This window comes from Narcine bancroftii, chromosome 2, assembly GCF_036971445.1.
Source record: "Narcine bancroftii isolate sNarBan1 chromosome 2, sNarBan1.hap1, whole genome shotgun sequence".
Classification (NCBI taxonomy): Eukaryota; Metazoa; Chordata; class Chondrichthyes; order Torpediniformes; family Narcinidae; genus Narcine; species Narcine bancroftii.
In genome coordinates this window covers 58,794,913-58,819,384 of record NC_091470.1, presented here as the reverse complement: position 1 = coordinate 58,819,384, position 24,472 = coordinate 58,794,913, and the positions used below count along the sequence as shown (strand labels likewise).

Sequence of the window (24,472 nt, the reverse complement as noted above, 5' to 3'; positions counted from 1 at the left end):
TCAGGAAACTGTAAATCAATATGCATGTCAACATATTTCTGTAAAATGTATTATGTCAGTTTAGTTGCATAGATGACATTGCAATGCACACCATGGTTTGGCTATCATCTTGTAGATTGGCACATCATGTGTGATGGAAACAAAAATATTTATTATCTATATGTTCTGTCTCACAGACTTATTTTTGGAGTGCAGACAAATTAGCATTTCTTACAGTAGCTGATGCTAAAAACATGAAATGTATTGCAATAAAATCAAACTTATTTTTGAAGAGCTGATTCTGATACTAAAGGGGATAATTGGGAGCAGTGGTTATTGGGCAAGTCCACATCTGACCTGTGGACTTGCCCAATAACCATGACCAGGGAAAATCACTACCAGGGAAGATTCTCGACTGTGCACTGTCATTTTTAGCCTGTGAATTTCTAATGTTAGTTCCTCTTTATTTTGCAGGTTGGAACGCCTAGTAGAAGTCCTGAGAAAGAAGGTTGGAACAGGGAACATCAGGATAGTGACCTGACTGATATAGTTGTCACATCTGGTGATCAGTGAATCCCTATTCTTAACTGTACAAATAAAAATGCAGGCTGTAATTAACACATCAAAATATTCCACAAAAAATGAAAATCTGTATATTTTTTAAGTCTGAAAACTGTGGTATTCAAGAGTGAGACTTGTAAGCATGCAAAAGAGGCTTTCAAATTCACCATTTTTGCAGGATTGTTTTTATAAATGTCTCACATTTTCATGAATATTTAATTAAATCTTATCCAGAATGATTAAATTCTGAGATGAAGTGCTGCCTTGAATTCAGTATAAATCCATAACGTTGCTCACTTTAATACTGGCTGAAAACCGGACAATAGCAATATATGTTATATAGATCCACGTTTGAACCATTTCTACGGATTGAATGTTGATTTATTCTTTGATGTTTAGCTTTGTTTTAAAACAATGAATCCGTACCCGTGGCTAGTTTTTTCTAATATTTGAACTTTTGGGAGTTTAGTACAATGTGACATTAGTTAATTCAGAGCTGTGGTGTCAATTCTTTGTCGGACCCTTCACGTTTTTAATTTGTTCAGAACTTGCGTCCTAATCCGCTATCCCACTGAAATAAAAACCGTGGAAATTTGCTAATAGTGAGTGACTTTTAACTTTCGCATCATGAGTTAGCTGTATTGTTACGCACACCAAGTTCACTCGTAAGATTCACGGTATTTTGAAGTGATTGTAAAATTGCCTGAAAGATGTACTTTAAAAATGTAGTCCTTAGTTGGAACCATCGTTGCATGTCCCAATCTATTAACAATTATTAACAATCAACCGAAAACCATTCGTGTAAGAATATTCCTGAAAAGTATGGCATCTTTAATATTTTTTAATGTAATGAACAGGCTGTTTAACGTCCAGAATCAAAGTATAATTAGTGCGTTAGAAAATTAAAATTTATGCGGTGCATTTAAATTTGTATCTGAACGATCTACGAATTGAGTCGCGCTGCATGTGTTCTAATTATGTGAGAGCACGGAGTTTTTAAGTTCTTAGTACCACGAAAGTAATGCTAATAAATGCTTACAAAGAAAGAAAAGAGAATTATCAAATGTGGAATATTTAAGTGGGGATTTGCAGTTGAATTTAGTGTGATCCGTGCATCTTCGTAGCTGTAATTCTGTTTGGCAAAAAGAACGGTTCCTGGCAAAAAAAAGTGAACTAATCTTATTTCACAGGTAGAGATAAACTTAATGTTCCTAGGATAATATGTTAGATGAAAGATGTTAACTGTTTTTCTGCGAAGTTTAGAGTGCAACGGAAGTATTCAAATTGATGCAAACGTCCTTGAACAATCTGTTTTTGACTATAACAGATAATTGTTTGCGTTAAATAACTACACGCGCGAAGAAAAACGCAAGCTCCTCAAATAAAGATATGTTTTAGTAGATTATGTGAATAGGTTTCAATGATGGTGCATTGAAAAAGAAACTCAAGTTCACGAAATAAGATCGAGACTGAAAATGGAACGCCTAGCTGCTCCAAGACCAATGTAAAATTGCCCGTATTTAATTGGGAATTGTGTTACATTTTTAATTGATGTTAATGTTCAAACAAATCATATGTGATCGATTTAGATGGAAGCCATTTATATGGGCGATTTTAAATCCCCACCACCAAAGATATTCAGAATTGAGGAGGGTGGAGAAATCTCCATGTGCACAAATTCTGTTTTATCCGATATATCTATCTCTCCCCCAAATCATTGCAACGTATTTCAGAATTACGAAGACGATCATGTGAAATGTAAATAATTCAATGAACGAGTGACGAAAAGCAGCTCTTGTGAGACAATTGAAAAGTATAATTAAGACATGAAATATTGTGTCGAGATAGGCAAGGTAAAATGAGGAGTGGATTCAGAATAATTGAATATTGTGTGGAGAGGACACGGATATTGACGCTGAGGGTAGCATGTAATCGCATAATACTGAATAATGAAGTATTAAACGTGAAACATACTGCCCACCAGTGAAAATATGGGTTACGTAAAAATGCCATAACCCCGCTCACTGTATAGAGGAAATGGTGACTTGTGTTCAAATATCGTTTAAAACACGATAGGTTTGAAAAGTTCGTCGTCGCTTTCAATAACGATGTTCGGACTTTTTTCTGAAGAGGCTATGTAATCACAAATTGGTAAGTTTTATCTGACAATTCACATTTGGGATTTTGATTATGTTGTGGTCGTTTCAATGTCTTGTTTCGATCGTCATAAATTCGGAGATATTTTGTGCAAAAGCGTTTTCCACATCCCAGAGCACCTGTGGTAAATTATCTCTGGATGTCCTTGGTCTGATTACCCCGAGCAGCATCGGTGCGGATTTCTTGGCTGTATTTTATTGATGCATACCAGATACTTGCCTGAAAGCGATTAACATCATACCCAGTCAAATAGAATCCTGAAGTGAATATAACTTAAATTCTTCTGAATGAATGTAAGATTGCATAGCAGTTATATGTTTGCAAAATCATTAATGAAGAAATCAAAATTGCAATTATTAATAATCCGTTCCAAGTGAAACATTTTTTCATTCAGAATTTGACTTTCTTTCTAAATCTGAGGAGCTATGTTTTAATTTCTGTGTCCTGCCAGCTGTGTTGTTGAGACAATTGATGATGTGTGAACACTGTCGATGGTTTTATTGGATTCCCGCTTCACATGTGACAGTGCAAGTTTTTGTCTGACAGGGGTTGACTGCTGAGAGCCCCTCCCCTCCAATAAAGAAGAACCCCATTAGATCTTGCAGAATTCACTTCCAACCGTAACCCTGGAGATGGCACAACCTGGGTGTCCTTTCTCTAATTCCAAAAGAGTCGGCACTGGATGTTTTCGATCTTAAGTCGTTTTCTGTTGATAATCCTACGCTGCCAAATAAATACATTGTCTCAACTGTTCAAACCGACATCAAAAGGAAAGTAGCGATCTGAAAGGGGGAAGAGAATATTTCTCTTCAAACTTTTCGAGAATCTTGGCAAACACCCTTTGTCAGTTATGACACCAGCAGCAAATTATTTTAGAATGGATACTATATAGGAAGAATCAATGAAGTGATAACGGTTCACTTGTTGGAAATACAACAGATCATGTTGCACGCTTGCTCATACAACAAAAGACGATGAAGCCCGATTAACCATTTTGAGGCCGAAAAGATGTCGACAGGCTACAAACCAACTTTTTATACGGTTTAATTAAAAACGTGTTATGAGAGCAGAAAGGATGAATGCGATCTGAGAAAGCGTGGCTGAACTGGTTGCTATAACAACAGTAAATCTTTTGCGCCTGTGGTGTTTCATACTCTCCCACTGCAGCCAGTAACCAGCACCTGCGACAGCACCAATCAAAGTCTATAAAAAGTCCGGAACACGTTAGCAATATCACACCCATTGTTCTCGCATGTAGGGTCAATATCTCGAGTCGCGTGCAACGCGTCGACCAGTTTCCTGTATTATCCGAAGTGCAAAATAATTACCCTTTCGGGTACTGCGCTTGGTGGTGGTGCTGTCTCAGTGGATTCCACCGAGGAAAAGATTTCTGACAAATTATTTCGATGTGAGAGGTGGGGGAGTCGGCCTCCTGCCAGTTGAATAGGCACATTAAAATTCAGAGGGGAGATGGTGGAGATTAAAAAAAAGATTCAAATCTACTTTCTTCCACGAATAATCACTACATTTAAAACCCTTCAAGGTGTTGATCTGGTCGCGTTGCTCAGCTTTTCTAAAACGATATCAATCTTCATGCCTACGTATTCAGTATTTAATATGGGTTTATTGCAGTTTGTCCACCGGGACACACATGATATCTCAATCGTGTTTTCCTTTGTAGTGTTTTGTATTCTTGTGTTTTGTTTTGATGTGAGCGACTAAATACAGTTAAATTGGTTGCTCTTATATATTAGTGAAGCTTTTCAAAAACTGCCTATAACTTCTGATAAAAGAGCAGCTGTTCCACAAGGAGCTTTCGATAGAGTTCTTCTGTCCACTCCCTCTCATCTTTTTCCCTCTCCTGCTCTGAAAGCTTTTGCTTTGCTCTTTTCGTTGGCCAAGCACAATTGTGTTATTGGAGATAATGAATTCAATCCTGATCAAAAGGCATTAACACGCCTTTGGCTGTAGTGGATTTAAAACGAGAAGAAAGAGAACATAAAACTCGCTGAGCAGCCATACTGATAGCTGCTTTGAAATAAAAGAGTTGAAGGATTGTTGTTCACATTTTTGCCCATACGGCACAAAAAAAAATAGTCGGGGCTTTTGATGCACATATGAAGACCACCTCATAACGGGAGCAACAAGTAGCTCCCTAGTCTTCATCCTCCTTTGAGTCGATGCTTTGCCTGCTGATAACATATGTCAGCTTTTAATACAGACCCCCAATCTAATTACTTCTGCTCGCCAACTACACTGGCGTGGATCTAAATGCTAATTCTCCAGAAGAAAAATCGTGTCCAGGAGCATTCCCAACTCAGAATGGAGAGTGAAGTTAGGGCACTGTTAAAAAGAGTTCAATAAAGCCCTTTTATATCTGTATTTCTATTTAATGAAACACTAACGAAGGCCCCTAGAGTCAAGAAGGGTGATGTATTGCTTTTTCTTTAGATCCGGGAATGGGGAAATATTCGCCGTCGCAAGCAAAGGAGGGCGTGAACGAGGTCGTTAGAGCAGATCGCTGACTTTGATATTAATTTTGTGAGGAAATGTTACTAAATGTATTTGGATAAGAATCATTAAAATATTGTTGACAATATAGATGTTTCACGAGAATCACGTCGTGAATTAAAATTGGTTGAACATTAATTGCTAGCTACTTACATCTTGCTTCCCTCCTGAACTAGACTGGAAGAAGCATTTAACCCCGCAGAAGCAAAACATAAACACACCGTGGACTAAAATAATGGATGTCGACATGACGGCGACCTTGATCATGGGTCTACCTCAAAGTGTCGAATAATTGAAAGCGTCTGTGATCGATGTTTGGAATATGGGTAATACCGGGAAAAGAAACAATTGTAGAATTGTTAACTTGATTCAAAAATAGACGTGGATATTATAAGTTAATTCTCCCCAATATATCTGTAGACCTGGATAACGAAACAAAACGCAATATTTTCCCTTTCTGTTAATCATTCTGATATCAATCGTGCATCACTGACGATAAAAAATGCAATTTTAGGTCATAGTGAGAACGATTTCAATTCAAAATACAGCGAATCTAAATTCAAATAATGAAACGAGATTTTGAACTAAAATATATACACATTTCATGGCGTTTGTAAGGCCACCATTTAAAGTGATCTGCAATGGGACATGATTAAATCAAAATTTTCTGTTGGGCTCGGCGTTTGCCAGACTGAACCAATGCAACTTAATTGTGCCACAATTAGAAGTAACGCGACATAAAATACGCAGTTCTACTATCAGATCGTTCTGAGACTCGCGGATTGAGTAGTTGTAAATTATTTCCAGATTGAATGTCAGGCTGTTAACAATTCGGGAGTGAAAAATACACAACACTCCTAGGCTATATACACAAAGGGAAATCTGGAATGCAGAATGCCAGGAGAGTTTTTTTTTCACGGCTGTGTATCCTCTCCAGAAACAGATTGTCAGCTGCATGTATGCAAGTTTACAAGGAAATGTGATACAAGGAACCTTAAAATTAACTGTGGGATGAAATAAGACAAAGTGCGTGAAAATTGGTGGTTTCGTTTATTAAATAGGTTTCGGCTTCCAATGCAATATATTTCCATCTTATGAAGAGGCAGATTCTTTACCCAGGTAGTGATTGTTAAATCCAGTTCCTGTCAGAGGTCAGGAGACGTTGTTTGTCCTGTCCAAAGTTCGCATTCAATGGCTTTTGGCACCTTGTCTGGTGGATTATGGGAGGGAGGGAGAGAGAGAGAGAGAGACTGATGGAATGGAGCAGAAATTCAAAATGTCAGGAGAAGACCAATTGCTCTCGCTCGATCTGCCTTGATTAGTTTTCTTGCAGCCTTAAAAATGGAAGATTTATCGTAGAAAAAATATAGGGTCGTTTGTCCATTAACCGACATTGTTCGACCTTGCTTCTCCAAAGTTAACTGCCATTGATTTATTTGCTTATTGCAAATGCACACTCTCCTCCTTCTTTTTCCACATACAGACGATGTTTTCGCTCCTTTTCATTGGAACTGATTGTTGTTTAATCACACAGCATCTTTGAAACCTGAAAGCTGTTTTTTTTTAAATCCTGTGACTGTTATTTACAAGAAAGATCGAAGACGTCGAAGAACCTTCATTAAAGTATATTTGAAACGGAATCAGAATTACAAAATGAACTTGGTTCTTGCAGTGTAGATAAGATCTCTGAGGAAGATGATCAACCATAACTTTATATTCAGGTAGGTTAAGTCATTCACAATTCAGATAACCGACTAAATTTTCAGTGTGTTTTATTAATATGCATTCATTTTGAATTAATTTAGTCTATTTTAGGTCTAACAGCGAAATGAATTTATTAAATGACATTAAGGTGACGATAGCGATGAGCGTGTCTATTAACTAAAATTAGGCTTTGTGTTTTATTGGGACTGAACCCAATACAATGATTCGTTTTCCGTTCAGTTTCTCTAATTAATTGTATCATGTTACTTCCCTGATTTTATAAATAGTAGCTCATCCAACCCCATGTTTGTACTGTCCATATTAAATGTTTATACCTCAATTTTATTATTAAAGTTGTATAATAATCAGGAAAAACTATCAAATGAGAAGAAGTAGTTCGCTCTAAGTCTTGATGGCAGAATGTTCAGATGCATTATCTTCGTGCATCCCAGCCCAATAGATTTTCTACGTATGTCTTATTTTATCACTTATTTCAACTAGTCTCTCTTTGTGGAGTCGAAGCTTTAAGACAAAGTAATTTTCGCTTCACTTTAAGGAAGCCACGTAGACTTTAAAGGTTGCAATTACAATGAACCACTTTGATTCATAAGCGATAGGCAGCTCGTAGCAAACATAGGACAGGTTTCAAACAAAATTTCGTTTGGCAACATATCCCTCCGCGGTGAATGCAAGAGTTTTAAAGTAAATTAAAAGTTATTGCCCTTCTATCAAATGATATTAACCTCACAGCTCAGAAATCAGCTCAAATGTACCCGGCAGTGTCTTCAGAAAAGAATCTGTCTCGTCTCTCATAAAGAAAATTATTAACCCGAAAAGCTCTTGGCCCTCGCTGATGGATTAGAAATCACAAAGAGAAGAAAATCAGATTGGAATAAGAGAATGAATTGCATGTGAACAAAGTCCTAAATGCAAAGCAGCAGACGCCTTCAGTCACGAGGGGCCTTGCAGGAACTTTACTCGCATACTTTTGAAATAAAATAATTCTGGTCAAATACATTTGACGTGAAAGTTTTCCCGTCCATCCTTGGCTACTGCATACTTGTTCGCTTTTGGAGTTTGTGTCCTGTTCTTGTGCGACCCTTTTACTAGCTTTTACAGAAGTGACAATTATCTGAGGGAATATGTGTGTTGGAAAGCTGAGAATTGAAACGGGACAGTACATCGAAACATCTTCCCCCAATAGAATATATAAATAGCAAGGGTTGATAAATGTTTTGATGAAACGAACAAATGACTCTCCACTCATGATACGATATTTCTCATATCAGTGTCATATTTGAGAATCGAAGAGCAATTTAATTCCTTTGCCTTTCTGGACATTCCCGACGCCTTTATTGTAAAAGGGCAAATGCGCCTCATCTCACGGCGTAATGAAAACTATCAATGTTCTTTCTGTTGGAAGTGGGGGAGGGGAGGGTTTGAGTTCTTAAGGGTTTTCCATACTTTGCCTGAACGCTAGTTTGTTCTATTGACTTTAGCACCAAAGAAAACAACCTGCGCTTGTACAATTCAATATTACATCGGACTGTCAAACCAGATTGATCCTTCTTGCATATTTACCGTTGCGAAGAATTCAGGAATGGTCTTCTGAACCTATTTAGTTTTTTAAAAAAGATTTCACAGGCTGATCGATATTTACTGTTGATACTTCTGATATAATATTTTACTAACTTCTAACATTAGTATAGTCGGAAAGATGAAAATTAAGTGGAGGTACGCCAAATCCTGGTTTCAGCAAACATCGTCACGAAGAGACGGAGAAACGACTTTCTAGAATGATTTCTTCACTGGTTAGTGACTCCTGTCGGCTGATGGTCTCTTCTGGGGAAGTTGCACAGTCGAAAATACGGTTTGTTGCCATGTTTGAAAAATATTATTTTAAAAAGCAAATTTATGAAAATAAACACAATTCAGCTTGAACGTCTATGAAATAGCGTAAAGGCAAGAAGCCCATTCGCAGTTGCTGACGGTAGAGAAGTTGTTTTGTAAGTAGACCATATAAATCGTACATATCTGACCCTTGGTTCAAAACATGCCGTTAAATCCAGACTTACAATATTAACGTAACGGAAAGTTACCCCATAAATCCAAATTCAGTCTCTGGTGCATATATCCTTCCTGATAAAATTGATAGCTATCTGGTGCTGGATTTCGTGTCAGAATGTTTTCTTTTTAAATGGCTTTACTGTAAATGTATTTTAATTGCTGGATCGATTTGTGATCCAAATTATAATCTTTCAATTTATCTGCAACTTTTACAGAATCGGTCTAAGCATATGACTAAATAGTTATATACTTTTCATATTAACTTTCTCAACGTCATAACTCACAAACTTGCTTTTAAGGAAATAATTGGATTGAACAACGCAAATGCGACTAACGTGTCTACGCATGGATATAGAGTGATTCGCTTACACCCACTTCTGAATTTCACACTACATTTTTCCACTCATCAGGGGGCAATTACATGATAATTAAAAGAATTTCACGGTTATTCTGAGAATGATGTGTGTGTCCCACCAGTGATCAATGATCAAAGGGAAAGCTATTCATGTCCAAAATCCACTTCTACAGATCGAAATTACAAAGTGTGCCCAAATACAAAGAAATGCCATTCGGTTACACATTGTAGCAATTGTATCAGGCAATACTTCATCCTTATTCTCAGCGTGACCAAGGAAACAGACCAGCAAATCTTTTCTTCCCCGCCCCCACCCCCTGTAGTGTAGTTAATTGTTCTGCGCAGACTTTATCAATTATCGTTATGACGATAGAAGTCTGATTGCATTTCTGAATTGTTAACAAAGTTGCCGTTGATTACCCCCCCCACCCCCCCCCCCGGTGGAAACAACACACAGGCACTGGTGCTGGAGTTTTTTTTCCAAAAATAGAGCACGTATGAAAATTATACAACGAAAACCCAAATCACTTAAATAACTGTCAATATGATATATGAATGTATAAACATACATTTTCTAGGTCTTTGTTTTGCGAGATGTAGTTACTGTTCGTGGTCAAGGACGGTGCAATGGCAGCAATTTCCCACTTGGCAGGATATAAACAGTGGAGCGGCTGACTGGTAACTAAACGTTTAGAATGGATAACTTTAATGTGTGATCGTTCGAACACTACCCCCCCCCCCCCCCCCAATCTGCTTAAAATTTAAAAATTGAGATGTGATTCCTTCGACATCTAGTCTTGTAGCTCAACTTTTTAAAAATGTATGATTTGAGACAACAACTAAAAAGACGCTGAAACTTTTTTCTGGTTACTTGAAAATGAACCGTCCTTAATTAGAGAAAGAACCACACCACAATTCTTACATTAAAAGCAAGTATTTAGTTTACGTGGCTCTGAATAACAATTTAAGACCCATCTTACATTTGTTCTCTTATTTTCGGAAGCGGGACAACCCCGTGTTATAATTACAGTTTTACCAGAGATGTTGATTTATCTCGTGAAACTTCCGATCAAAAAGGTCTATTTTCATTTTTATAAATCGTTGGCTTGTAGTGATAGACCCGAGTATAAAATGTTTTTTTTTTAAATAGGCATATTGAATTGTGAATCACCCGACTGACGACAAATTACAAGGTGGGTGCGAATTAACCTTTTTTATTTTCTCGTCAAATCAAAATAATTTTATTCATGGTCATAAAATTACAAATACAAAATTAACAACTCCTTAAATTCTATTTGCATTATTATTTTTAAACAACTTAAAACTATAAAGGACCTAGAGTTGGCCATGCAATAAATTAGGCACATTGAGAAAAGCTGTAAGAACCCGCTTGGCTATGTACTAACACCGACATTTCTGGACCGTTAAAAAACGTGGGGAAAGTGCATGAACACCGAGTAGAAATAAGAGTTAAAAGTCACTGTGGAACGATAAAAAGGTAACATTTCGAGGTTCCTGATGCAGGTAACATTTGGTTCATTTTAACAATAAACCCGTTTAAAAAGGTTATTCGTAAATGTGGAAATGATCGAGCTTAACGAGCCATTGAAACTGTACAGCGTCCAAATCAAAACGGTGAAACAGCGGTTTTATAAAATTAACATAGTTACTTTCTCCAAACAGCTCATTTGAATTTATTTACCACCCACTGCACCGTCGTCTTTTCAAGTCTTGGAACATCTTGTGTGCAGCTCCGGGGAACGTCGAGTGGACGTGGAGTACAACAATATAACAACAAATTCTAAAATCTTACAACACACTTGCAAAAAAAAAAATTAAATACATTCTGCAGGTGTCTGCGATATATTCTCCGTGAAATGTACAATTGGTATTCATCGGCAAACCTTGCAGCTACTTTACACTTCCACAACAGGTTACAAAGTAACAGTCTCTGCACATAAGGTGCGTTTCCCAGTGAGAAAAAAATTGTAATCACGATTGTTGGACGGTTTTAGCTTCGTGACTAAGAGGTATTGAGAACTGGTCTGGAATACACACCTTGGTAATAGGAAGCTTCGCTGGCCAACACCGACGGCTCCATGCCGCTTTTGCCCATGGTACTGAGAGGCAGCCCGTTGGCCATGTTGCTCCCGTAACTGGAGTAGTGCATGGCCTGCTCATAAGCCTTCAAGTCCATCTTGTGATGATGCTGTTGCTCGGACGACATGAGATTGTTGATGGAGAAGGGGTGGTTGAACGAGTAGTGCGGGTCTGCCTTGAGTTGGTGCAACTGCTGCGGCTCGGCCACCGACACGTGGCTCAGGGACAGCCCGGGCTGCAGCAGCAAGTGTGGATGCGACGGGTGCGGGCCCAGGGCGCCCCTGATGGCCGAGGCCGAGCTCACCGCCGCAGCCTGACACTTGACGTCGCGACGGGGCGCCGTGTCCGAGTTCGGCTCGGCCCGACCCCTGGCCCGGCTACTGCCGCTGTCGTGGATTCCCCCCGTGGGCGGCGATCCAGTCGCCGCCTCCTCGTCCTTTCTCGGCCCGTCGCCGCCCGCTTTCGGCGGGGCTGCCTTGTCGCACTTGAAGCGCTTCTGGCGCCGCAGGTAGCAGCCGTTCTCGAACATGTTGCCCGAGTCGGGGTGCAAGCTCCAATAAGAGCCCTTGCCCGGCTTGTCGGGAGAGCGGGCCACCTTGATGAAGCAGTCGTTGAAGGAGAGCGAGTGGCGGATGGAGTTCTGCCAGCGCTGTTGGTTCTGGCGGTAGTAAGGGAAGAGCTCCATGATCCACTGGTAGATCTCGCTGAGGGTCAGCATCTTGCTCGGGGCTTGCTGGATGGCCATGGTGATGAGCGAGATGTAGGAGTAGGGCGGCTTGGCGTGCGGGTAAGTGCGCCGCAGGCTCTTGGCGTCTCGCGGCCGGCTGACGTTGGCTTGCGGGTAAGTCATGGGGCTCATGCCCGGGTAAGGACCAAGGCCGTTCAGCGAAGTTTGTTGGCCTCCCAAGCCGGGACTGATGGCCGCGCTCATTGGCGTCATACCGGAGCCCATGGCGCCTGGCCCGCCGCCCGCCATTGCGCCCATGCCGGGACCGATGGCCGGGTTCCCGTAGGACATGTTAAAGGAGCTCGAGGTCATGTTGCTGCCGGAGCCCATGGTGTTCATGCTCATGTAGGTGCTGCCCATTCCCGGGTTCATGCTGCTAATGGGCACCGCCGAATAGGCCTTCACAACAAAAGAAAGGTATTAGTTGGATCGGTCAGAATCTGGCCTTCCCCACTCTCCACACTTTGTTACCAGCTGTTTTGACAGGAGGCCGGTTTTACGCCAGCCTGGCCAGTCATTTCAGTAAAAAGTAACGCGTCTCTTAAAATAAATGACAAAGTTGTAGCAGCTTCCTCCCTGGAATTAGGATGACACGTAGAATCACGCTCCTCTTAGCGGATGATTTGTGGAGTTTTGCCCCACACCCTCCACCGCTCCTCCAAACACTGGAGCGGGGTGCAGGGAATGGACCGGCCGCTCCAAGGAGCCCAGCTTCCCCTCTCTGATGCCACCCCGTGGTCAATAACTTGAAGGCTCCCCGATCACCCCCTGCACTGGATCCTCAAATGAGCCACGAGAGACCGTTCCACGAATCTTTGGCGTCCACTAAAGTTGCTATCATTTCATTTTGAGGTCTCTTAAATTGCCCTCAAACATCCAATAAACACTGTCCAATTTTCGGGCGGTGGGGGGGGGGGGGGGGGGGAAGAGTTCCTCGGCGAATTGCCGATTATCTTGTGTTGAATATAAACGAGTCAAAAACACCCATCGCTCTGTATTAGTTATCGACCGTAGCAGCTCACCTCAAAATAATGTTCAACCGATACTTTTACATACCTCCTGTGGTTCACCGTAGTAATTGCTCCACTCGGCAGCTTCATGTCCTTCCATCTTCACCGTTCCTAACATCGTGGAGGTAAAGGACAATAAACGAACATCAAAGCTTGCCCCCAAAATAAAATCCCACCGCGGATGCACCCTGACTCAAGTCGAGTGAGGAAGAACGAATGGAGACTGCGAGGACGGGGAAGTGTTGGGAGGTGAACACTTTGAGTAGCGCTGGGGACATGCGTAGTGATCCAACTCCTCAGATCCTGCCTCCTATCCCGATTTGTGCAAATTTTTCTTGATTTGAATAATTAGCTCTCACCTAGGCGTTAGGATACTCTGCTCCGATGCACACCTGCCTCAACTCCAGCCACTGTTTGCGTTCCAGCGAGCTGCCAGTCAGCGGAGCCAGTCTTTAGCCAAATGAAAATAGTCCCTATTGGATTTGTCAAGAGACTAATTGGTTTAACTTGGAAACAATAGGAAAGACAAACTCCATCAATAGGACGAGAAGCGATAAATTAATTGGGCAACACAAAAGCTAAGTGAGGAATATATTTTTCCCCCCGGGGATTAAACGGGTGAGAAAAACGGAGAGTGTTCTGTGCATATTTTATTTAATTTACCTTTAGTACGGTGACATTCTCCTTCAAACTCAGCTAATGCACGTTTTGTTTTCAGTTATTTATATCAATTATTTCTAAAGAAAGACGTACTTTATCTGAAAGATTTCCTTTGGCAAGTGGAAGTAAAATACAGAACAACATTTTCAGAAAGGGGGTAAGTGCAAATACTTTGAGAAAAACTGCACACTTTAGAGATTCATTTGGCTTTATGGCAGTTTAAATCTTGCCGGAAGAACTACCGAGTACCACCGATGAAACACATTTCAACAATATACCAATACTCGGGATTAATTAATAATCACTTCGTATCGGGAAATTCCCATACGTGGTGAAGATTGCTGCGATTGTGTAAAATGCATTGCTCCGGTAAATCAGTAATCTGTAAAAAAGATATTTGGTCTGGTAGTCTGTCTAGCGATACCACCGTTAGCAAACCTTTGGCCAGCAAATATCTTACCTCGATCAATAACGGTAACATTCCGAAAACAAACAATTTCTGGGAAATTTCCCCAATCCCAAGTGAATCGTTAAAATTTCAACGGTTATGAGCTACATTCTGACCTCCACATGTTCGCTGGACAAACTGGAAAGGGCGGAGGGCCTTTCTGACTGCTGTTCATTTAGAAATCTAAACAAATGTCTGTTTAATAAGGTTTTAGGGCCAGCGATCGTGAAAGAGAGGAGTCGGGCTGAAAGTGGCAAATGTAATTAGCCTGAGGAAGAATTTACTCGGCAATGTGACGTTTTTGAGGAATGGTGTTAAATGAACGCATTCTTCGTTTTTTTTCCCCCCCAGCGGCATAGGTCGTAAAAATGCAGATTGGAAGAATAGTTTGCATTCAAGATCACGTACCTCGGTTACCCTCTTCGAAGTTTGCAGCCAGCGACAGCTCTCGCTTCAAATCATCAAGAAGTAAGGCTGCGGCTTACCCCTTAGCTTTATGTAGCGCCTAGCAACGGGACAGCTTTTGGATCAGAGATGTTAACCCCACCAAAATGAATAGTTCTGGACTCCTTTCTCTACGTGTTTTGAGAAGAAGTTCGCCGTCCACCCAAGAACGGCCCCAAGTACAAGCAGAGAGAACAGTGTGGTTTCCAGCTCACAACAGACGGGAAGATTTGATCAGTAACTTGGTCTTGAAGATTGCGTCTTTAAGCAAACGGGAAGTACTGATACAAACCCCAACGCTTTTCCAATGCGAAGAGATTGTGTTGTTATTGAGAAAAGGAGTCGGAAAAATAATATGAAGAGACATCATTGCAAGGAAGTCCTTTCAGACCCATATAATGTAATAACTGCAATTTAGACCTGTCAAGGGGGCACAGTTAAAAGGTCACGCAACGTGTCTCGAATAAAGTATTGGTCGATAGATTCAGAAATGAGGCTGTACATCCTTTGCTAAAGCTATCGAAGAGCAACTCGGTTCAGGACCATCTCCGATCGAGAAATTCAAAGTAGTAAAACACCTCCACCTTCTCAAGCATCTCAACCCCGCATTTTTTTTGGTTGAAAAATAACATTAACCCTCTAAGCCTTGTCATGTGCAATTTCTATTTGACATCATGGATGAAGAATTCCCACTGCATTTTGAAAATATTATACAGGGAAAACTGTGTTAAAATAGTTTAATTGTTTTAAGTAAATTGTGATCTTATATATACTTGAACAATTTTAACTCCTAGGTGTCTGTGTGTATAACATCTCACCGAGAAACGGTGGCCAGTTATTGAAATTAATTCGGGAGACAGTTCTTTTTATTCGTGTTACTATGTTTTTGAGATCTTGAGAGTACGATTAATGGTTATTGCATGAAATATATTCATATTATTAATTGTTATTAATAATACGTTTTTAATTACAGAGTATAATATGGAATATGAAGCACACGCATAGGCCGTTCGGGCCACGATCCATCCTAGCCTTTTCCATCTTTCGTCAACTATTAGCGTCTGGATTGCTTTATGTTCCTCCCTCCCTCAAGATTTCCCAAACGCATTTATCGGCCATTTCCTCCGGTATTGCTGTTTAAGTAAAGAACGTTCTCCTCAACTCCTATTTGATGGATTGATTGCTCATTTATATTAATGCTCCTAACTGTGTTTTGTTTCCTGTTCTTGTAAATACTTGTTCTATGTAATTTCGAGCATAATTTCCAACACCTTGAATATATGTCCTCCGTATTCTCGTTTTCGAAGAGACTCAGTTTGTTTGTCACCTCCTGATGGGTAATAATCTGTTACTATCGTGATATATCTTTCTGGCACTCTCGGCATCTTTCTCTTTTTTAAAAAAGGTATGGCGACCAGATTTGCACACGACGCTCCACGGGTGGTTTGACTAAAGTTCAATACAAGTTTAGAATAACTTCTTGACTTTTCAATTCAATCAGTCTAGACATAACAAATATTTCATTTGCTTCTTTTTATATCTTTATTTACCCAAATCACTACTTCTAGTCATTTGTGTGTTTGTATTTCAAGATCCTTTTGCTCCTCTGTCTGTAACTTTGTTATTTTTCTTAGCAAAAATGTGAACCCGCACACGTAAATGGGTTGAGATTCTTCTAATTCTGTGACACTCTCCATATTTATCTTTTTATCGTTGTTGACCATCCTATCCATAAGTCTGGTGATATTCACGAACAAACAAACAATCATATTTTTCATTCCAACTTTAAATTTAATAAAATTGGGATACAAGAAATAGAAGATGTGTAATATTGGGCGTTCAAGAGGACAGGTAAGCAGCCGTGTTGAGAAATGGACAGTCAATCTTTTCGGTCTCGACCTGAAACTTTGACTGTCCGTTTGTCTCCATAGATGCTGACTGATTCGTCCCTTCAGCTTCTCATTACTTACACATGAAAATGATGATGTACATCTGTCCCAGTAGGCCCCATTTTCCACCGTCTGCCTTAGCTTTTACCCTGACTCGAGAATTTTTGTTTGAAATCAACTTTTTGACATATTTCCGACTTTCACCTTATTCATTAATCTGGAAAAGAAACCACGGAAAGCCCTTTGAAAGTCCAGATAAATTACATCTAAAAATAGATTTCAAAACAAATTTAAATTTTAAAAAAAGTAAAATGTATTAAATGTTAGCGAATGATTAAAATATCGAAATAGATTCGAATAAGTAACCATTAACCCTTTACAAAGCGACGGGAATCTATTAAATCACTTGTCTCGGTATTTACAGCATACCATGTTGGAATGAAGATTTCCTCTGGCCCCTGTCAGCGCCGGCATATGGAAGCACGATACGTGGGGAGCTGATCTCATGGCTGATGAGAAACTTGCTCATTTCATCGATCTTAGTTCACTCTCTATTGATGCTACCCGAACTGCTGATTGTTTCCTGCTCTTTTTTGTGTGTTTCATAATCATACAATTTTCTTTATCCTTATGGCACTTTAGCCATATTATTTCATGCTTATTCATGCACATAAAATACTATTCTGAATATGACTAATAATGCCTCTGCTATTTCTTCTCTGGATTATCTTGAATTATACAAACGCAACCTGGCCAGTCAAGAGTTTTATTTCCTTCGAGTTTATCAGTTAACGATTTTTAACTTATTTTAATTAAATGTTATCTTCCAATGTCATGTCCTCCTGAAGTAATGGCATTGCTGAACATTTCCGATTCGATCCGCCCCATTCTTCAGTGGGCCCATTTCCATCTCGCTCCCCTTTTGTTTGGATTTTTGCGGAATATTGTACCTCGTTTATTAATACTTGGAGTTCCCATAGTATCTCCAGTTTTCATCCGCGTCGTTTCATTAATTGCCTCTTTATTTTTTAACTAAATATATTTTCTTAGTTTTTTTTTGTTTGAAATGCAATGTGAAGTGGGATAAGAAAAATACTGTTATTCTATACCATGGTGCAAAAGAAGCAAATTAATTCATCAGAAATGAACAATTTAATACTTTTTCATGTATAATTTGAAGTAATGCTCCAGATTACCTGCAGAAATATTTCAAGTCATTAAAGATCTGTTCTCTCAATAACCAGCAGAGAAAAAAGTTGGCTTATATCCGAGAACAGAAACCATCCATCTCGAGATAGCGATTCCGGAGACGATGACGGTTTCAGAAAGGTCTCATTAGCATCTAAAGAGCAATGTGCACTGGGTGCATTTTCGTAACAATGTCGCAAAATTAATTGGACAATTCTAATTCAACCGTGCTCTCCAAATTTAAATAAAGCGATAGTGCAAGTTTCGGTGACTGTAAATCCTGTGACCTTAATAGGCATTCTTAAGGAACTAATAGGTGGTTTGTGGTTTTTTTTTAAATATTTGTATTGTACAATTAGTGATATAGCATTTGGCCCCCAACATCAAAATAACCTGAAAGGTCAAGAGTTACTTATTAACAAATCAACATTGACCTTCATCATTCTACAACATCCAAGGTGCCTGATTGTATTTAAATAACTGGTAGCAATACAGGAAGTGAGGGGTGCGGACGCGAGGGAAAAAATGTGCGTGGTGGGATGAAAGCGGAACCCATAAACCGGTTATTCAGAAACTCCTTCCAATGTTTTGGAAAGATGCGGTCAATTTATACGGATTTCAAACTGATTAAAGTCGCGTTCATTTTCAACTGATTGATGTCAGGATAAAATGTTTCTTGTTCAAATGCGAGATGTCAAGACTGGAATTTACTTTCTTCGTTTCTATGGAGAGATCATGTAAAATGATACTTTCTTTGCCTGCTACCAGAATCCCCTGAACATTTTACTCCAATCTTCCGCGTTAGATTCAGCGATAGTTTTATGATTTTTTTTCAAATCTTCAAACAATATCGTATTTTCCCCGAACGACTCGCGCTATTTATTCTCAGTTCACTTCCAATTTCTCATGCTCAATTTTATTTTGTATTTCGGTCATTTATGCCAGGCCTCGCTGCAAACAAACAAACAAGCACGCCTAACACATGGCTATGTAGAAACAGTTACTTCCCTTTAATTCCTTCTCTTTCACGCATCTCAGGCGATGGGACTAGACGTCAACCCCGATGCTCATTATTGCCGAATTCAAATTTTCGCCTGAATTAATGATGCCAAGGACAGCGTGATCTTGATGAACATTAATCCAAATAAAACAATACTGTTATTTTGCTTTACCCTGGCAGCATTTTGATGTTGGACTAACACTTGATATTTACACAGAAGGTGGGAACTCTGATCTGCTGATCAGCCCGGCCCGAGAAGTTGCACGCAATTCTTCTGTTCATATGTCACTTGTTTCTTGACACACTTACTGGTTATTCTGGAACCTGGGAACTGGATCAGTGCAGAAATCAGTTGACATTCAACTCAGAACATATTGAACGATCATTTTGAAAGTATCAGACAGAAGAAGAAGAAAAAAGTAACATGCCAAATTAAATTCTGACGAGCGTACACATTGGCCCTATTTTGTGAAACATCAGCTGTTTACACGGGTTCTGTTATACCCAATGGGAAATCATGAGCCTTCCCTTGCCGTCTTTTAATTCTCTATTGGGTTGTTGTTGATCACAACCAAAACATCTCCCGCCATCACAGAGAGCCTTCCTTTCTCCCCTCACTCCCCCACCCCAACACCGTGGCTCTGGGCTTTGCCCTGAAACATTAGCTTGTTATTTTCCTATCTCTTTGTCTTCGTAGAATCTGATGGGCATTTTCGCATTTCTGGTTTTGGATTTAGATTTCCCACGCCCACTATATAGAATCACAATAAAGTAAAAAGGTCACAGAAAACGAATATGACGTCAGCTCCTGGTTTTAGGTAAGGAATTAATGAACTGAGATGGATATTAGAACTCTGAATCAATTTGTAACTTGTGGAACAAATTTCTTCCAGTGCACAGCTGTCAGGTTATTGGATTGGTTCAAAGGATGTTCCGGTTATAGGGGATAATAAGAAGAATAACCTTTCAGTCAGAAATAAGTTTAGATGAGAAGAGTTATGGGGGACTTTGGAGATTAATACTGAAAAGTAAAGGCTAAAACGTCAAATTGAATCTTTTCTTTGGGTTCCACATATTGTGTTCTCTTTTGGCATTTTAAATTGCTCTGTTTAAAAAAAAATCATGGAGATTCTTCATTAGACAATCAAAATTCTGCTTGAAAATGATCATGTGACATACAGTTCATTCAAATCACATATGATTTGATGATCTGCAGAAATAAAAACAAAATAACAATTATCACCAGTTATTAAATTGTTGTCAATAAATGCAAATATAATTGAGCATGAAAAATTCCAAAGAGATGGCAACAAGCCCATTTGAGGTAGCTGGTGGTATATTAAATCTCTTCTGGCATTTTATTCCCATTTTCTTCTTGTCTGAAGTGAAAGCTCCTGCTGGTATTCGATTCCACTAACAGTGTCTGCCCTCTGATACCTCATTTGTGTGATCATTAACATTGAAATGATTGTTGATATGCTGCTCAGTTATTAGAATTTTCAGTCATTCTAAAATACAGACTTCTAACAAAGATGACTGGATAGCAATCAAGAACCGGAATTGTAGCTTAATGAACTAGCTCTAAAGCTATCCCAGCTGAGATCCAATCTGAAATCCTTGTATTCTGCATTAGATTTATTTTCTTATTCCCAAAGAAATTGGATTCAATAACATGGAGATCTGACTCATAGCCTCCAGTTTATAGATAGAGTCAATAAAATACATAAATATAGACATATTTTGAATTTTCTCACATGGTCCAAATAAATAGAGAATCACAGATTAAATATAGAATGATTGCATCACAGGAGGCCTTTCAGCCCACTGTGTAAATGCCAGCTCTCTACTAGAGCAAGGGAGGGAGGGGATTGACAATATATTTGGTTTAGATGAGTAGGATGATTAAGTTTGTAATTTTTAATATTTATAGGTTAAATGGAACAATAAAAAGTTTTAACATAAATTAAGAAACTGGGAGTTGATGTACCTTTTCTTCAATAAACACATCTAACTGAAAAAGAACATTGGAAATTAAAAAGGGATTGGTTTGAATATGTAATATCATCATTTAATTCTAAGACAAGGCAATTTTGATAAAAAGAATCTTCCAATCAAAGTTCAAAATATTGTTACAGACCCTGCAGACAGATATGTAATGGTACATTGTCAAATAGTTTTGGAAATTGGATATTTTTGAATCTGCGTGCTCTGAACATTTCACAACTGATATTTCATTTGAAATACAAGAGCTAAGCATAAGTAGAGACCTCATGTCCACAGTGACTTTACAGAAACTTTGAAGAATGCCTATGGAAGCTCCACAAATAGGTGTTAATTGGACTAATGTGTGGAATAAATGGACTATTGTCTTTAAAACAACAGATGCCCAGGCAGAAACTGATTCTGATGCCAGTAATTTGTCTGGTTGCAGTTTACTGTTCGAAGAGGGGTCATGTGGTTTTGCAAAGAGAGAGAGTTCTGCAGTGGCCTTTGGAGGTTGCAACATGACAAGCTGGCAGGCTTGTTGAAAACCCCTTTTTGAAGACGGGTTGTGAGTTCTGAGTTTACCCTGTTGAAAACCTTTGTAGTCCTTACAAGAGGAAATGGCTGTACACAATATAAGAATTACCTGATATCGGTGAACTTGGAGCAGTGAGAAGTGAGATTGGACTGTGAATCAAAGAACCTTCCTGAACATATACACATTACATAATGTGCACTGAGAATTAGAATTAGGAGGGAGTTAAGTTAATAGTTATAAGTTAAGGTTTGATCCTGTTTTTATGTTTAAAGAAAATTAAAAGCAACTTCTGTTAAAGTAACCATTTGTCTTGGTGAATTTCTGTTGCTGCTGAGTTTTGGGGTCCTCTGGACTCGTACATTCACCTGATAGACCTATTTGATTATTAAATGTGGATTACAAAATAGTAGCAAAAATGTTAGCAAATAGAATACCTTGTTACCTAAATTAATTAATATGGATCAGACAGGGTTTGTTAAAAAAAAGACAATCTTCAGAAAATGTCACTAAAAAAGAGGTGATTTCGGTGTTGCAGTGGCTTTACATGCAGAAAAAGTGTTTGATAGATTAGAGAGGAATTTCTTTTGTTTAAGGGATTAGAGAAGTTTGGATTTGGATTGAATTTTAAAAATTGGATTAGAGCATTGTATACAGGTAATAACTCTAATGCTAAAGTAGTAACAAATGGATGTGTCTATGCCATTTAAATTAATGTGATCGAGCAGACAAGGTTGTCCTTTATCACCAGCCTTTTTTAAATTTTAGCTATATAACCACCTGTTATAGAACCACCTGTAAAGATAATTCACTCTGATTTACAAATTAAGGGCTTATGGTGGGTCAAGAGGAACATAAAATTAGTTTATTTGCAGATGATGTTTTTAATATTTGACTGACCTTGTCATCTTTCTGAAGATTATATGCCCAATTAGAAAAATATGGAAAAGTTTTGGATTATAAATAAATTGGGATAAAAGTGAAATTATGCCATTGACAGTAGGCAATTATACTGGATGTCAGAGTATAATGCAGTTTAAGTGGCCAAAAGAAAGTATTAAATATTTAGGAATACCTACATATAGTGATCTGAAGAATTTATATTAATTGAATTATTTATCTTTATTTAAAAAAGATTGAAGAAGATTTGAAAAAATTGATAAATTTACCTATAAAACTAGTTGGAAGAGTGAATTGTATAAAGATGAATATATTTTGAAGGATACAAGATCTTTTTCAGACGTTACAAATATTAATAATTCAAATTTATTTTCAAGATTTAAACAAATATATAAGGAAATTTCTTTGGAAAGGTAAAATATCAAGTTTCATATAACCATATAACCACTTACAGCACAGAACAGGCCAGTTTGGCCCTACTAGTCCATGCCGTAACAAATCTCCACCCTCCTAGTCCCACTGACCTGCACCCGGTCCATACCCCTCCAGTCCTCTCCTATCCATGTAACTATCCAGTCTTTCCTTAAATGTAACCAATGATCCCGCCTCGACCACGTCTGTCGGAAGCTCATTCCACATCCCTACCACCCTTTGACTAAAGAAATTTCCCCTCATGTTCCCCTTATAATTTTCCCCCTTCAATCTTAAACCATGTCCTCTCGTTTGAAACTCCCCCACTCTTAATTGAAAAAGCCTATCCACGTTTACTCTGTCTGTCCCTTTTAAAATCTTAAACACCTCTATCAAGTCCCCTCTCAATCTACTACGCTCCAGAGAAAAAAGCCCCAGTCTGAACAACCTTTCCCTGTAACTCAAACAGAAGTTAACATGGAAATAAGAATTGGGGAGTTTACAGCTTCCTAATTTTAGAAACTATTATTGAGCAGAACAGATGAGGTTTCTTACTTATTTTGAAAATAAAAATTGGCATGGGTTAATATAGAACTGAACAATCTAGGAGAGAAGAAAGCAGAAGAATTTGTATATAAGTGGGAATCAAAATTGTTGGTTGCTGATAAAGAGACACCATTATTGAAACATTTGTTTAATGTTTGGAATAAAATATATCAAGATATTGGTGGAGGGGCAATATCACTTAAAATGCCATTGATTCAAAACCCTCTTTTAGCTTTTTCAAGAGATAATCAATTCTTGAATATATGGTTTCCGAAAGGGATTGTTAATGTTGAAGATTGCTATGAAAGAGGCCAATTAATGTCATTTGAGCAATTGAGAAACAAATATGCTATACCACATAATACTCTTCTTTGTTATTTTCAGTTAAGAGCATATTTAAGGTTTTATAGGTAATTTGACTAGTACTTTTCTTAGTGGCAATTATTGTTTTAGAAAACAATATAAACGATAATTTTAAGGAATTTTATGCCAAACTTTATCAATCAGAATATTTGAAAGATAATAATAAAATAGAAGAGTATTTGCGACAAGTTAAACTACCTGTGTTACATTAAGATGAAAAATTAGAATTATCTAATACTTTTTCTGAAATAGAAGTCAATGAGACTTTGGTGTCATTACAGAATAATAAAATGCCAGATGAAGATGGTTTTCCACCAGAATTTTATAAATAATTTAAGGAGTTATTAGTACCTGTATTAATGGGGGTATTAGACCAAATGAAAGAGGTACATGACCTATCAGAATTTTCTAAAAAGCCTTAATAACAGTAATTCTGAAGAAGGGGAGGATTATTTACAATCTTCTTCATACAGACGTATATCATTATTGATTACAGATTATAAAATTTTATCAAAATTATTAGCCAACCGGTTAGTTACATTTTTAACAAAATTAATAAATATGGGTAAAATTGGTTTATTTAAAAATAGAGTGGCAGATAATATAGTTACATTTTTGTTTGATAAATGTAGCACAAAATAGAAAGATGCCAGTGGTAGTGGTTACATTAGATGCAGAGAAAGCATTTGATATATTGGAATGGGATTTTTTATTTAAAACACTTAATGCTTTTGCGATTCCTAATAGTTTTATAAATTGGATAAAAGTGTTGTATGATCAGCCAAAAGCAAAAGTGATTATGAAGAGTAAAATATCAAAACCTTTTAGAAAGGTCCTCTAGATAAGGTTGCCCATTATCCCCTTTTTTAATTCCATTGGCAGTATAGCCATGAGCATAAATAATTAGAATTGATAAAGAAATTAAGGAATATGA

General features: G+C 38.3%; 2 protein-coding genes and 2 long non-coding RNA genes across 13 annotated transcripts in view; 2 read left to right on the top strand and 2 right to left on the bottom strand.

Annotated features, from left to right (window-relative positions):
- Window positions 1–1,135, top strand: part of mipol1 (mirror-image polydactyly 1) — a 263,763-nt gene extending 262,628 nt beyond the window's left edge. For all 7 annotated transcript variants that reach the window (XM_069916782.1, XM_069916780.1, XM_069916781.1 and 4 more), the window contains one exon: window positions 454–1,135. In XM_069916782.1, coding sequence (XP_069772883.1) covers window positions 454–520 — 67 coding nt within the window. In that variant the 3' untranslated portion in view covers window positions 521–1,135. The remainder of the gene's footprint in view (window positions 1–453) is intronic.
- Window positions 1,136–6,429: 5,294 nt separating this feature from the next.
- Window positions 6,430–17,651, top strand: LOC138753601 (uncharacterized). Of its 3 annotated transcripts, XR_011351284.1 has the most exons (6): window positions 6,430–6,929; window positions 8,617–8,782; window positions 9,913–10,012; window positions 10,485–10,527; window positions 15,697–15,850; window positions 17,037–17,651. It is a non-coding gene; the product is annotated as an uncharacterized lncRNA (long non-coding RNA). The 3 variants fall into 3 exon arrangements; XR_011351286.1 differs by lacking the exon at window positions 8,617–8,782; XR_011351285.1 differs by lacking the exons at window positions 15,697–15,850; window positions 17,037–17,651 and adding an exon at window positions 11,018–11,267.
- Window positions 10,562–13,617, bottom strand: foxa1 (forkhead box A1). 2 transcript variants are annotated; one of them, XM_069916790.1, is made up of 3 exons: window positions 13,531–13,617; window positions 13,218–13,282; window positions 10,562–12,560 (listed from the first exon to the last, which is right to left on the bottom strand). In XM_069916790.1, the coding sequence occupies exons 2-3, from the start codon at window positions 13,269–13,271 to the stop codon at window positions 11,358–11,360; spliced, it is 1,257 nt and encodes a 418-aa protein (XP_069772891.1). In that variant the 5' UTR covers window positions 13,272–13,282; window positions 13,531–13,617; the 3' UTR covers window positions 10,562–11,357. The 2 variants fall into 2 exon arrangements, with proteins under 2 accessions (XP_069772891.1, XP_069772890.1); XM_069916789.1 differs by lacking the exon at window positions 13,531–13,617 and having other exon boundaries at window positions 13,218–13,427.
- Window positions 16,528–24,472, bottom strand: part of LOC138753599 (uncharacterized) — a 25,937-nt gene continuing 17,992 nt past the window's right edge. The window contains exon 3 of the long non-coding RNA XR_011351282.1: window positions 16,528–16,829. This is a non-coding gene — a long non-coding RNA (uncharacterized lncRNA). The remainder of the gene's footprint in view (window positions 16,830–24,472) is intronic.